At 43.8% G+C, this 16064-nt stretch overlaps 1 protein-coding gene across 19 annotated transcripts in view; it reads left to right on the top strand.

Moving 5' to 3' along the window:
* ANKS1B (ankyrin repeat and sterile alpha motif domain containing 1B) overlaps positions 1 to 16064 on the top strand; it is a 1107306-nt gene that overhangs the window by 1069940 nt on the left and 21302 nt on the right. For all 19 annotated transcript variants that reach the window (XM_073900444.1, XM_073900442.1, XM_073900438.1 and 16 more), the window contains 2 exons: positions 1298 to 1384; positions 9371 to 9508. In XM_073900444.1, coding sequence (XP_073756545.1) covers positions 1298 to 1384; positions 9371 to 9508 — 225 coding nt within the window. The remainder of the gene's footprint in view (positions 1 to 1297; positions 1385 to 9370; positions 9509 to 16064) is intronic.

Consider the following 16064-nt stretch of genomic DNA (forward strand, 5'->3'; position numbering starts at 1 on the left):
TCACCCTATCCAACTAAAAGCCTTCTTTAATTCTGGTCACATTTTGGAATTTAAAAATGGAAAATTGGGTAATATTTCCCCCCAATTCCCTTACTAGCCATAAGACAGGTGGTTGTGGAACACCCGCAGTGGAAGGTTCTGGTGTGTCAGGCATGAGGCAGTGCAGCGCGGCGAACAGTGATGAGGGGACAGGAAGGGAGAGACGGGGTCTGAAAAGCCCCCAGCTGTGCCTACAAGAGCAGTTGCGCTGCATCCGATTTACCTGTAAAGCCTGTTCTCCATGTACCGTCTCAGGACTCTGTGCTGTTGGTGAATTATTGAAATGGTTTCCTCACCTTTTTATGTGCTTTCTCTCCCCTTCTGTTCCCACCTGTCTTCTCTGGAAAATCCATCAGGCTAACTGTCAGGTAGGTTCTTCTTGATGTTTAATGTGATTATTAGGAGGAACCGTGGTGGGAAATGAAGTACACAGTCTATGGGTGACCTGTGATGAATGATCAAACTAAACAGAAAAGGCACATCCTCAATTGTGGAGAAACTTTTTGCAGATGCATAAAACTCCCGAGGCTGCAGACTCACAGCACATGAAGCCGGTGGGAACACATATCATACATAAGAACTTAGCCTAAGGAAATCTAGTGGCTCTAAATGATTAAGTAGGTTACCTGGACCATCCGGTTTTGCTTTGGCTCAAAATACGGGCTGTTCTGGAGGGCTTCATTGTGGTAGGGTGGTATTCCATCCTGCGTAGTCACCAGCCGTGGTGCTGCAAATACGTCAGCTCGTAGGGATTTGGCCAGGTTCAAGTAAAATTCACAATGATGTGTTTAAATCCCTCTTTTAACTACATGATTCAGACCTACATCATGCCTTAAAGAAAGAGTGACTGGGAGAAAGGGGGAGTGGTGGCGTATGTTTTAATGCCAAACTCACCCTTGGCGTTAACTCTGACGTGGTTTAACTCCAGTCAAAGAACGGTTGCTTGAAATCGCAGTAGGAGACAGAGCTGTTCATTTCTTCCTTTGGTGTCAGCGAAAAGGAGTATTCCTTCACCCACGGGAAGCGGCAGAACAAGCTCTTTTTAGATTCTCAAGTGCAAGACAGACACGTTAGAAGCCCAAACCGTAGCCGAGCCCGAGAGAAGAGAGACATACATTTAAATGAGTGTGTTTGGGGTGTGTGTGTGTGTGTGTTGTTCTTAAGTTGGGCTCATTTTTATCTTTCAAGAGGAGAAATTATGTGCTTCCGTTGCCATGCAACACAGACTGCTCTAACAGCTTTCTCATTTTAATTTCAGAAGTCTACAGAGCAAATGAAGAAGGTCCCCACTATTATTCTTTCGGTCTCTTATAAAGGAGTCAAATTTATTGATGCAACAAATAAGGTGAGTACTGCACTTCTCTTTGGTTTAGACACCAGATACACTCCTGGGCATATGATCTAAAATTCTTTGCTCCCATCATGCCCGGCATCTCCCATTTTATTCACGTCCTGCCCCCCACCTTTCTGCTCCCTGAACACAACTCTAGGTGCGCGTGCGCGCGCGTGTGCACACACACATACTCTCACTCTCTCTCTCTCTCACTCATACACAGAAGGGTACATCGCATCAGAGAGATTTCATCTAGGATTCCTACACATGTTTTGCTTTTTCTGTGGTGCCTTCTCTAATAGACTGTGGCCACTTAGTACCTGGTGTTTCCCTTTGGATCTAGAGAACATTACAACAGGAAAAAAAAAAAGTCACATGTGATGAAAATGCAGCAATGTCATCGTTCCTCCATCAGAGGAAGATGTTACTGGCCAAGGGACTAGGACATTTGTCTTCCCATTTCTCTAGAGATAGATACGTCCTTTCTTTGGATACATGTAGTGAACACCCGACGCAAGGAACACATTCTCTGACTTTTATATTTTATAATTGCGTTTATTCTCAGCTGTTGAGATGGAGGAGAGGATTTCAACTGTATTGTTTTCTTAAGAGGCACAATCAGAAAAGAGGCTCAGGCCACAGTACGACTTTGCTGTGACGTCGTACTCACAGTGGAAACAGCTCGTGAGCTCAGAGGTCGAGTGGGAACAACCGGGTTGCATTTTACTTGGGTGTTCTAGAGTTCCTTTCCTGATGAAGATGACCGAGCGCCAGGGCGAGACTAGAATGCTTGGGTGTGACCACTAGTCACTCTCCATAAACAACCAAACCTGACCAGCTCCTCCTCACAGAACCCCCAGATGTCCATGTGTTTTATTCCTGTATCCTCCCAACTGATAAACTGTAGAAAGATCCCCATTGGTGAATACCATTTGTTTTCTGGACCCCCGACCCGGTTCCCCTACTTGTACAAAGGGCATCAAAGTCATGAAACAGGTGAACTAAACAGTAGTAACTTGGGGCCAGGGCAACCCGATTTAGAGACCAAGGGGGAGTCCCATGGGCAGTGACTCTTGGGAGGCTATAATAACCCTGAGCATCTGAATCAACCAGTTCGGAGGTTTCCTGATTTGTCTAGTAGAACAAAGAAGATTGCTGTAAGCGCAGTCAGACAAGCCCAGGCTCCCTGGATCTACTTAGGAGAACAACCTCCCAGTTTTAGAAACAGTTCTGAAACCTGAGCAGAAAGCTTATAACCCTGCACGATTATGCAGGCTGATGATCTCCAAAGCACAGAGTCAGATGCCTTATGTGAAAAGATAGTTTCAAGCCGGCAATATGGTATTGACCATTACTGTTGTGGGATTACAACTGTGGAGATTCTCATCAGAAAAATCCCGATTGATTTGCTTTTTTATTAGTTGGAAGCAACTTTTAGTTACTGGTGCACAAACTTTCTTTATCCTTAAATTATAGTCAGTTGGTTTTTAAAGTTTCAGAACCTAATGGAACTCTCATCGACAACACCATAGCTATCACTATTTTCTAAGGTTCAAGAAAGGCTTTGGCATTTGGGTTTCTTCCCTAACCTGGAGCAACTCTGTATCCATTTGCATTTGAAAACCATGAATAGCAATATATTTCTAGTATAAGAGTTTGACATTCTCTTAGATTAACAACCTCAGCAGTCTTGGATTCTGACAATTTCTAAACAAGTGGTTTTTGCCCTGAAAAGTTCCCAGAGTCTTAAGGCTGTCATTCTGTGAAGCTGGTGGTGTGACTGGATGCGTCTGTATTATTAGCATCCTCTCGAATCCACTCTCCATGATCAGAGGAATGAGAGAGCTCTGTCAGTCCTTTGCATTTGGCTTACAGACACATCAAGGGCTCTAGAACCTGATCCTCCCATACCTTGAGGAGACACTTCTGCTTCAGTCGCCAATAATTAGATGAGCATCCATGAATGCCTGCTCACCCATGACTGTTCTATGGAAGTCTGAGCACTGACCAATACACAAAGGTAATCCTGTATGAATAAAAACACTAAAGAAGGACAGCATGTCTTTTAGGTTCTTGGAGTGTGGTCCTCAGCGAATTTTCAGAATCTGGAGGAAAGGCAAAGTGCCTGTGTTGGTGGCGGAAAGCCACCCTCCCTCTGACATGTGCCTGGAGGCTTTTTCAGGAATCTGGGAACATTGACTTCCACACTGATAAGTGTACAGTGTCCCCATCCCAGTGTCCTGCAATGTGGCCGATCTAGCCCAATCGAATAGTGCATAGGGAGGGAGTGGGTGACTCAGGGCCACAGTCTGGCCATTGGCGTGTGAGAAGCCAAGGCAGAGAGATTGGATTAGAGCAGTAGAAGAAAGTGTCGGGCCGCAATGGTGGGGTTTGACGGCAGAAGGCTGAGAAGCACCACCACCAGCCAGGGCTGAAGGACTGGTTCCAAAAGTGCTCGAGGAGGCATTGTTGAAGGGCCGTTCTCAGGCCGTGTTGGGAGGGGAGCTGCGCTCAGACAGCTAGGCCTCCGCAGTGTCCGCCTTGCACCTTCACAGGCCGCCTGGTTCTGTGGCAAAGGCGGACCCCAGACTGGTGCTCACCCCCTGGGAGAGGAGCACAGAAGTAACCTCCAGAGCCCTGCTTTCGGTTTGCCCCGCAGACCTCTCCCCTGGGAGGTGCTGTCTGGGTAGGCGGCTTTGGCTGGAAGGACTTGTGAGGCGGACACCTATTTGAAGACCTCACAAGGTGAGGTGCTAGAGGCCACTAAGCCTGTGATGAGGCACAGCCAAAAGTCATACCTTCGCACCCATATCTGATGCTTTCACTGCGCTTTCTTCCTCAGCGGCCCCCTCCCAGTCACTGCATGGCTTGCTCGCTCGCTCTCTAGCTGGAGAGCTGGAGGAGCATGTTCGGCCTGCAGGGCGTGGAGGGGGGCAGAAACAGAAGGCCTCCGACCTCTGCTAAGTGACTGCCCTGCAGTCCTGCAGCCAGCTGGTCGCAGGGACAGGCTGAAACGTGACCTGACCTCCCCAGCCCCTAACCTAACTCATCTGCTGTCCCTCCACGGCCAGCACCACCGGTTAGCGGGCAGGGTGCTGCTCTAACATTTCTCTGGCCCCCGCTAGCCCGCTAGCCCGGGGAAGACGAGCCCTCTGGCAAAGCACTGCTTTCCTTTTCCTCTATGAATACAGGACTGCGGCTGCTCCACGGGGAGGGGTTAGGTGCCTGGATAGAAACTTGTAAACCTCTCACCCACAAACTTAGGAAACAAATCGAACCACTAATCCTGATTTAAGAAGGGAGAGCCGAAAATAGTCTTGAATTAAAAATGGAACTTGGAATAGACCTAGTCCTAAAATGTTGATAAAGCACATCACCTTTCTGTAGATTCACAGCCCAGAGAGAACTCTAGCGAGGCATTCGGCCCAGAGGTCTCTGACAGTTTGGTTACGGCCCTGTCTTCAGACCAGTGGGGTCTTGCAAGAGGTGACATAGTCCCCACATCCAGTGCTTGGCTGAGAGTGGGTTGCATTTTACCTTCCCGCCCTGACCCCCTCCTCAGTCTTCCTATCCAGCTAAATTAGGAACAGTGCAGTGCTGGGGTTTGGTTTTTGTTTGTTTGCTTTTTGAATGCCAACTTCAAACAGGGTTTATGCTGTTTTTTTAAGCACAAAATCAGAACATTTGCTTAAACAAGTGCTCTTTTTTTTTTTTTTTTTTTTTTTTTATAGCACATACTTCTTCTAAAAAGCTCGGAGTCAAATTAAGAGCCCATTAAGCATGTGTGCTGTTCTCATCTGCATCAGCCTCTCTACGGGTCACCTCCTGGCAGCCCTCAGCTGGGGCTGTTGCCTCTGTTTCGGACACTTTCTCTGAAGGGGCATTGCACTCTCCTGGAGAAGGTCCGGCCTGAGGAGGAGACTCAGGAGAAGGGCCCTGCCTGTCGGAGCCAGGAGTGAGAGAAACGGGGAGAGGCTGACTCCTAGGCCCCATCACTCCACATCACACACCCTTCTGAGAACCTCTCTATTAACTGGCTGGACCAAACACTTCTGTTCTGCACCACCAGCCAGGCACCTGTTTAGCTGTTTCTCAACATGATGAAAGGCAACAGACAAGAAAAAACAGTCTTTCCCTATTGCAGAGTACCGAGCTGCCAAACTTTCTATCCCAAAGAAGGGGCAGCATGAGTCCCTCCTCACTCTTCCTTCTGAGCCTTTAAAAAGCTCTAGTCTCCTTAAAACGTGCTTAGATATGGAGGCTGAGCAACAGAAGGGGGGTCCATTTTAAACAGAGATGCATCACCTGTACCTTATGTTGACATCCACTGTTAATTTATGGAGGAGCCACTAACTGATGTGTGGCAGGGGCTAGAAAGAATGTGTCCCTCCTTGACATCTTCTCCAAGGAGGAAACCAACCGTCCAGTCTCCAGCCGTAGTGTCCTTGGTCTCGGATGCACCTTCCACATGGAGAGCTGGCCTCATTGTTTTGTAAAGATAGATGGTGCGGGGTGATGGCAGTGTTTCAATAGTGCGACCTCGGGGCTTCACCACATTCCAGCCCCACAGATAGATCAGGAAGCTCTGTTCAAAAATACCTCCCTACATAAGCTATCAATATGAATTCACTTAACAGCATATTTTTAAAGTGCCAGTTAGGATGATTAAACATCATTTATTCTTAACTGAACATAGAGTACATTTGTTAGCCTGCCTTCCCTCTAGACCAGGCAACAGAGGAATACAAGTTTCAATAGTGGGAGGGGGGGCTGATTTGGAAACATGGAGCAACACAGAGGGGGCAGGCCTTGGTGGGCAACTAAAAGACAGCCCTGGGTTCCTGGGGAATAGAGAAGTGGGAGGTTCCAGAAAATTGGGGGAAGGGCAAGAAAGACACAGGAAGAATGTCTTAGTCCGTTTTGGGCTGCCCATAACAAATTACCAGACTGGGTGGCTTAAATAATAAGCATTTATTTCTCACAGTTCTGGAGGCTGGGAAGTCCAAGATCAAGTCACCAACAGATTCAGTGTCTGATGAGAGCCCATTCCCAGGCTCATAGATGGCATCTTCTTGCTGTGAGAGCTTCCTAGGTCTCCCTTCTCTTGTAAGAGCACTAATTCCATCATGAGGGCCCCACGCTCAGGACCTGATCACTTCCCAAAGGCTCCGCCTCCAAATACTATCACATCAGGGCTTAGGATTTCGGGCTTCCTAAGATTTCAAGATATGAATTTGGAGAGGACACAGACATGCAGTCCATAATAAAGAGAGATCTTCAAAGATATACTTTGCCTACTTTATAGTTTTGCCCGGGGCCATGATGCTGTCACATGCCATTGAAGATCGCTGAGAAGTGGCATCTTGTGAATTGGCAAGATTCAGGGAATTTGGTGCAATAAAAATCACAGGGCATTTTCCACTGCAATACTTTCCCAAGAAGTTGATCTTCCAATCTACTGTATGCTAGTAAAAGATCTCAGGAACACAAAATGCCAATTTAGTTAAAAAAAATTGGAGCCAATGCTCTATTTCTGATGACAACGGATCTTGGATACGTGACACCAAAGCCACACTCCCAGAGGTAATGGCAGCCCCCAATTAACATGACAGCAGAGGCTCTCAGCACTTGCTAATATCATCCCTGTGAAGACTGTAGATTCTTAAGTTCATTTTAAGACTCACTCGTTCCTAATTTAGTTTTCTACTTGAAGAAATGCTATCTGAATGCCAGAAGAAGATCATGACCTTCTATTTTGAAACTCTATCTTGCAATAGAATGTTACTTGTTTATGGAATTCCAATTTCAAATTGAGTTATTTTTGACAGTGTGCTGCATGTCGTGTCAAAATACAGGGCCACAGTGAAGAATGTCTTAATTTAATTTTCTTTTATGTGTTAATTCTGTAATTGCTTCCCAACCACACAGCTCAGTAGAGCAAGGGACATGAAGTACTTGCTGGGGTGCTGGCAGGGAAGGACATTTTGTAAGCATTTTTAGGCACTGATGGGCATACATGGAACATTTTATGGCCAACAGGTTATTTAAGACTGTGCAATTAAAAAGTAATTAGCATAACTAACATACTGAAGGTTTTAGCTCTCTGACAACTGCAAAAAAACATAAATGGGATACTCTAAGATAAAAAACGAATGCACAATTATGTGAATTTTTTTTCTTTTTAAAAATATCTGTGTATCAGAAAATTTCTAGCAGGGTTTGCAGCCAACACAATGCTCCTTGGTTATTTTGTGCTTCAGAATCATGGTACTTAAACCTTTCTTCACTTACCTCTCACCAGTTACTCTTAGAGGCACACTGGGATGAGGGGGCTGGCAGTGAGATGGCATGAAGAAATGCTAGAGAGAAAAAAATGAAATTATGTTAAACCGGTGAGAGGGAGGTGGGGATGAGGGGCCCTGCAGTGTACGAAAGAGGCTGAGCTCCAGAGTCTGACAGCCTTACATTTTAGTCCTAGCTCTGCCACCTGCGCTGCATAAAGCCTTTACACTGAGTACCATTTCCGCCCCCCCGTAAGATGATAATGATAACCACAGCACCCACTCATAATTCTACATGGTGGGTATAGCTAGTAAGGTGTTGTCATCCATGGGGCCCTGCATCAAGCCAGGCATCCAAGACCTGAATAATGCAGAGTGGTTGTCTCCCTCATACCACCTCTACACCTCAGCCTCCACAGAGTCTTTAAGAGAGAGCACCTTGAACTGCTGGTGAGGATGCAAACTGGTGCAAAACAGTATGGAGTTTCCTCAAAAAATTAAAAAATAGAACTACCATATGATCCACTAATTCCACTACTGGGTATTTAGCCAAAGAAAACAAAACACTAACTCAAAGGGATATATGCACCCCTATGTTTATAGCAGCATTATTTACAATAGCCAAGATAAGGAAGCAACCTAAGCGTCCATCAATAGATGAATGGATAAGGAAGATGTGTGTGTGTGTAGACACACACACACACACACAATCTACAATGGAATGTTGTTACACAGCCATAAAAAGGATGAGATCTTGTCATTTGCAACAACACAGATGGACCTAGAGGGTATTATGCTAAGTGAAGTAAGATCAAAAAGGACAAATACCATAGGATTTCACTCATATGGAACTTAAAAAAATAAATGAATAAACAAAAAGCAGAATCAGACTTATAAATACAGAGAACAAACTGAGGGTTACCAGAGGGAAGGGGATGGGAGGATGGCAAAACAGGCGAAGGGGAGTGGGAGATACAGGCTTCCAGTTACTAGGTTATGGGAATAAAATGTGCATCATAGGGAATGTAGTCAGTGACACTGTCGTTGTATGGTGACAGATGGTAGCTATGCTTGTGGGGAGCCTAGCAGAACATATAGAGAAGTTGAACCACTGTATTGTACACCTGAAACTAATGTAACATTAAGTGTCAACTATCCTTTAAAAAATGTTTTAAAGAGAGAGCGCCTTGATGCTTCAACCTGCCCACTTTCTTCTATACTTGCCTTTGATCCAGGGCAATGGCGGGTGGGGGGGGCACAGGAAGTGAGCAGCAAGATGGGGAAGGTTTTAGAGAGCTCCTTGGGACAGTTTCTTCCAGCATGCAGAATGTGGCAGGTGATGCTTTCCAGACAGAATTAGCAGGAGGTAGCCCTGCCTATCTATAGGTGTATATGGAGAATGAAAACCATAAAATGCTTAGTAACTACTATGTTTTTAAAAAGCGTGTCTGCCACCCAGAGTGCTTCTGCTCACAGCACCTGGTGAGAACCACTGCTGCAGGATATGACATTAGGTTGTTTTTAATTAAATGAAAACATTCCTTCCAGACCTGGTGTATATTTGCCCACAGATCGTGTGTTGGATCACTCTGAATGTTGCTGGTCTAGAACATTCTAGAAAAAGGGGAAGGCAGCTGATTCCCAAGTCATTTGCCTTAATTCTAAAATATGCTGGTTTGCAAAGGAAAACAATTGTCATTTATTTCATTTATTCCAGAACATAATTGCTGAGCATGAAATTCGTAATATCTCCTGTGCTGCCCAGGACCCGGAAGACCTCTCAACATTTGCTTATATCACAAAAGATTTGAAGTCCAATCACCACTACTGTCACGTGTTTACTGCCTTTGATGTGGTGAGTACTGTCTTTGGACAGATAAAGTAGTTCCCCAAATGTACCTGCAGTTTGTTGAAAACTCAACTTGCAGTTAAGATACTTGGCTTGTTTATCAAGTGTTAAGGTATGCCTAATGTGTAGGATATTTTGCAGACTCCGTTTTTCTGAGCTTTATCTACATTGTCACTCATCCATTAAATTTAGAACTCCGCTTCTACTTGGTATCCAAACTGCTATTGCTCAACTACTAACTTCACTTTTCAGATTTGACAAATCCCTTTCTTTCTTTGGTACCAAAGTATAGTAATGCCTGTTGGTTTCTCTGGTGGCCATTTCTAAATAGTAGGGCATAGTCGTCTAGGTTTGTTGGGAAGAAAAATTTCAGTGCCTCATACATTATTTGTGGCCTTCTGTATTGAAAAGTAGTCAAACAAATTAGATACCTACAGATAATAATTGGGAACACCAAGGTTTGATCTATTTGCTTATTCAGAAGTTAGTCTTATAATGACATACTTATATTACACCACTTATGGTCCTGTTTGTCATTAGTCTAAATATTAGCTCTTTATTACAGACTTGAGAAATGAAAGCAATTCTAGAGAACAAGTGTTCCTTGAAGATAGATAGGTAGATACCCTCAATGTGGTACAAATTCTTGAGCATATCTCTAATACAGTACATTGGGCATTCTGTGTTTGAAGCAGACAGAACAGATATGGCTGCAACCATGAAATAATTTGTAATCAGAAGAATTATTAAAATGTCACTTTAATTTGACAGTACTGCTCTGTCCAGTGTGTTTGAAATATACATATTTAAAGAATTACACAGTAAGTGCAATATAATGTATTCTTGGAAGGCCAGCCCACAGTTCAGTGTCATGGGTGAAACTTCTTGGAGCAGTCTTTGTCAGCTCTGGCTAACACCCAAGGACCAAAGACTCCCATAGTCCAAAATACACATCATTCTACGGTACATTAGGCTCATGCCCAGAGCATTTGCATCATGCTACAGGTGGCTCATCTCTTTCAGTTTTTGGAGAATAAAAACAGGAAAGAACAATCATGTGCCTTTAAAAAAATCCCTTCTCTTTTGGGAGGTATGTGGAAAATAATATAAAAGTGGTATGTGGTAACAGTAAAAACTACAAAGCAAAGCCCTCGAAGGCTGCTCCGAATATCTGGTTGTATCTGTTTGCATGAGATCAATGGTGCTGATTAAAGTCATTTCAGCGTTAGGTTTCTGGTGCCTTACACATAACTCACCATTCTTGTGAAATGCCGTTGTTTCTGTAAAAAAAATTCCATTCTCTCCACACGCATTTTGGTTTGCGCAAAGCACTTTGTACTGAGGCAGTTGGATTAGTGTTATAGAGAGAACAGGCAGATGAGAGTTCACACCCCAGCTCTGCTTCCTGCGCCCTGGTCTTAAGACAAGTTGCAGGACTTTTCTGAGTCTTGACTTCCTTTGTCTATAAACCAGGTACAGGGATGTGTGCCTCACGGGTTTTCAGCAGGATTGAAATGAAGGGACATGTGGCGAATGCCTCACCAGTAACAGGTGTTCCATGTTAGCTCCTTTCCCACCTCTTCCCTCCCCTTGCCTACCGACATCACAGTTGACAGCCTGGTCCCCTTCCTGCTAAAAGACATAAAATAGATCTGTCACAGTGTGTTTATGATCCAGAGTTTTCCCACTGCTCTTGTAAAAGAACTGAAAAAAATATATATAGAAGCAATAAATAAATAAATAAATAAAATAGAAACAAGAGAAAGAAAATATTGACTCTGCAGGTCTTAGAATGGTATATTGCCTCTGTACCGTGTTTGCACGGAATGTCAGCATTAATATTGTGGTCGCCTTCAGGATGAATTCCAGCCTTTCATTGACTACTGCAGGCTTTCTTTCTAAATTGGTTTTTAAAGTAATATATAATTGGCCTTTATGATCATACCCCAAACATTGTCCTGTATTCAAACTAAAAATGATTCCTATGGGCCATTGGCCCCCTCGAGTTTTGAGCAATGTGTGTGTGATGCCAGAATACTGAGGCAAAATGGGGGGGGGGGGTAGAAATAGTCAACTATTTAGTTTTAGGATCAACATGATGTCCCTGATACATTTGGAAGTGTGTAGAGAATTGCCTCATCTTTTATCTTTTCACCCAGATGTTTGATTTACCGTAGCCTTCACAGGCCTGGTATAAGCTCCAAAGGATTTTCATCATATACCACAAATCCACCATTTTAATCCTCTCTAGGTGAACACAGTTTGTCTGACTTCAAAAATAGTAACAAAGGCCACCAGCCTTGACCTGGGCCTTTGAGCAATTTTGAGATGCAACAAGCTTTGCTTACACACACACACACACACACACACACACACACAGCCTTTTTGAGCATGAATTTTGTATCTTTATATAGGGCAGTTCAAGATTCAGTCCAGTCTTGAAGCCTTAAAATTTTTTTGATATGAGTCATTCTCCTAGGCTGCCCAAATGGTTAAAAAAAAAAAAAAAAGGAAAGAAGAAATAAGAATGCCTTAAGTATACATTTTATCTTTTAGCTGATCTGTATGCATACATATACATTTTTTATTGCAAAGTTATTGCTGCTTTGACCCTGTAAAGCTTTTACAGTTCAAAAAAACGTTTTTATGAATATCTACTATCATTGAGAAAAGTCAATGATGTCTAGAACACTTCCAGGTTATGGGGAGTCAGGTTTGAAATTCAGAGTAGTTTCCCATAGAAATCCTGTGGTCTGGGGAGGGAGACCCAAGTCCCCCCCACAAATCTACCATGTGAGTTTAACAGTTCACTTACTAAGGGACGTTGCTGAGCCTTTCATATGCTCAGATGCCGAGAGGGGGTGGAGTGTGCCATGTCTCCCAAGTTCGTCTGGCTGTTGAGCCCTTTTCGGAGAGCACCTTGCAGGGGTGGCATTCTACAGAACATACGTTAGGAAATGTTATACTTTAGGATCTCTAAGCCTGTTTCCATTACTTAGGATCTATGCTAAATTCAGCTTGTGATAGTTTCAGTTTCAGATGACAGGTAGATGAAAATAAAAAGACTATGGCAAAAGCAGAATCAGGGGGCAGGTTCCCATGAAAAAAGCTAATATGTACCTACTGGCAAGCACCTGACCTCCTTGCATTCTAGACTCACTGTCGTGACAGCAAGAACCCATCTCATCCACTGCAGAACAGAAGGCTTCCCAAACCCCACCTTCCAGGCAGTGAAAACTTAGGGAGGAGGGAACAGCAGGGTAGAAAAGAAGGATATGTCATGATCTCAGGTGGCCGAAGGGGACTATTATGTGGCTAGAATTGCCAAGGCACCAGATTTCAAAGCTGCAGTGATCATCCTTAGAAGGACACCAGGAGTAAGAAACAGATATAACCAAGGTAACTTGGAAACTGTCACCTTCTATACACTGTTCACTCAATTTAGATTTCTAATAGAATGAGATAGGTAGGTCAGAAAGATTTTAATGCATGCTCTGTGGGACTAACAGATTTAATGCAAAAATCTAGGAAGGACCTCATTCAGTAGTTTTAAAATATGAATTTTTTTAAATAGCATTAAAAGCCATGACTGTCGCTAGACCTTTGCTAATTCTCATTTCTCTTTAAAGAATATGTTTGCAGTCTTTGATATTTTTAACATGCTCATTTTTCTCTAATGTGCAACTCCCAAATTCTGTAATCTTCAGTGTGCAGCACGTGGTATGGCTCAGACGGGCTCAGGAATATGCAGGGAATGTTGAAGTCATGCTGCTGGTGGGTGGTGGGTGTGGGAGACGAAGCTCCCTGTTTCCTGTGCTTTCTTGGCTGAATGTGGGCCATGAAAGGAACTAAACTGGAGAAGCAGAAATGACGAAATGCAGGCAGACATGTTTGGTGGACTGTGTGACAGCAGCTGATAGTACTCTGCCATCAGGATGTACCAGCAAGCCAAAGCAGAGACGGAAAAGAACAGCAGAGTCAACCACACTGTCCTGACCACTGAAACCTACACCAGCTTCTGACTTGGCCTCTGCTACCAGTTTCTTTCTCGGTTTTCTCATCTGTTTAATGAATTTAAAATTCCTGAGCACCCCCCTCCTTTTTTTTTTTCCAGTTTTAGTGAGATATAATTAGCAGATGACATTGTATTCGTTTTAGGTACACAACGTAATGATTTATGTGTATATTGTGAAGTGGTCACTACAGTAGCTTTAGTTAATATCCATCAACCTCACAGTTAAACAGTTTTTCCCCTTGTGATGAGAACTTTAAGATCTACTCTCTTAGCAACTTTCAAATACACAATGTGGTATTATGAACTGTAGTCACTGTGCCACACATGACATCCCCAGAACTTGTAACTGCAAGTTTGTGCCTTTTGACCCCCTTCACCCATCCTGCTCATGTGCAAACTGTGAGAATATATATGCAGGGTAGCTCGAAGTCCCTGACGAGAAGTATTTATGACCGATGCTGCCAAGGTTGTCCGACAAAGTGGGAACTTGGTGCAGAAAACAGTTGCTATTGTTGTTGATGGTAGCCGGCCTCTGACAACTAAATTAATACTCTACGTGCAGCTGGGTGGTAGCTTTCGTCCTCTTTCTCATTTCCTCCACCTGAAAGTGGCCCTTGATCTCTTTGATTCTGAGACTGTGAAAGGGCATGACAATGGAAGAAAATGTTAAAGTGCATAGAGCCCGGAGGACAGATCTGTGTCACTTCCCTTGGCTTGTTTGCCATATGTAATAGCACCCGGCAGCAAAACCCAAGCTGTTCCCTGGCCCCTGAAATGCCTCAGCAAGTCAGTGTCAGGAGGGATTCTGCTCCCAAGAGCAGCGAGGGGCTCTAATTGAATAAAAAAAAAAGCAGCATTGGCAGCCCGGCGGTTCTTACACACCACCACCTGTTCCCTCACCGAAAACAGGAATAAATTAACACTGTCAGGGTGCATTTATCTATATCTTTCAACTCCACTGGCATAAATCATTGAGAATTAACCAAGTCACAAAGTCAAAGGTGGGTGGATATTCAAGGAATATTACTTTTTTTTTCTCTCATCCCTATTTTTTGTAGGTGAGGGAGGGATGGATGTTATTAGTGCCTTAACTCAATCCCAGTTTTTGTGAAATTAAAACAAAAGGCATTCTGGCCTATTTTTTTTTCACAGATTGTCTGGCAGCATTTATACATGTGTTCATATAATATAGCCTCCTTCTGAATGACTAAAAATCACATGTCATGTTTAGAGGTGTGGCCTTTAGAATCAGGTCAGCACCTCTTAGCTTTATAGTTTGGCCAAGAACTAATCCTCAGTTTCCTCATCTGTAAAACAGAGATGAACAACAGTACCCAGAACCTACAGCTATTCTAAGAATTAAACGAGATACTGCGCATCCATTTCCAACCCAGGGTGTTCAGTCATTCTCAGCTGCTGAGGACAGGAGATGGGTAGTAGCAGTTGTTACAATAGTTGTGGTGGTTGTATTCTTTCTTGTCGTCAGAACCTGTATGAGGATTTATGTCCCAGGTTTTCGTATACAGCGTGTGTTTGCTGCAGCAACATTCTACACTTGGAGGAAAAAAGTCAACGGCCATTTAAATACATTTATTGAGTGCCCACTATGAGTCAGGCACAGGTCCCTGCTCTCCAGGAGCTCTTCGTTCAGTAGAAGAAGGACGGACATAACAAATAGTTGCAATAAAACCCCATCCATGCTATCCTGGAGCTGAGCCAGCACCTAGCAGGGCTGGGGCTGCCCCCAGAGGAGGCGTGCTCCCTGTTCCGGTATGAACATGTGATAAGTTTGGAGGTGTGACAACTCATTAAATCACTTTGCAATGGTGAGCTCAGGGCATTAGATGCACATCTTCGATAAGCAAGGAAAAAGTCATTTGTATTTACTGTGTTTATTAAGCCAAGGAAATTGACTTTTTCATTTGAGAAAGATTTTCAATGAGAAGGTTTAAAGTAAAAAGGGTTTTGAATTTGGTAAGTGCCCCTTTTCAAAGGCATAACAAGTTAGTGACAGGGGTACTGTAGCTTCCACTAGGAGCTTTGATTTTTGAAGAGTGGAGAGAGGTTGAAACCTAGCAAATCTCTCTTTTGACACCCTTTCTCCAAATCCCTGCCAAGTAACGGGAAAAAGACCAGCTGTGTTTCCCTTCTGCCCTGGCAAGCCAGTCCTCCAGCATGGCTGCCCGAGGCCTGCTATCCAGCCAACTTGGTCTGTGGTTCCATGTGGACAGGTGACCATGGGGCATGGGGGCATGATCTCCATGGTGGACCTGGAATGCTACAAGAAAGCAAGTCCTGACTTAGGGAGGAGGGACCAACCTCCTTGTTAGGGCTTTACTAAGCCAGTGCACACTCATGTACTCAGGGTGAGGCATGAAGTTAAACTTTAGCAGGTAATGGTGGAATGCTCTGCCACCTTTAAAAATCTGATTTTTGAAGAATATTTAGCAGCAGGAAAAAGCCATTCATGATTTAATGTTGCATGAAAAAGCAACTTATGAAACCACACATCAAGTATGATTTTAATTTTGTTTTAAATTCACATAC

Source organism: Callorhinus ursinus, unplaced genomic scaffold (genome assembly GCF_003265705.2).
Source record: "Callorhinus ursinus isolate GAN/ISIS: 27379988/994484 unplaced genomic scaffold, GSC_fseal_2.0 scaffold14, whole genome shotgun sequence".
Lineage (NCBI taxonomy): Eukaryota > Metazoa > Chordata > Mammalia > Carnivora > Otariidae > Callorhinus > Callorhinus ursinus.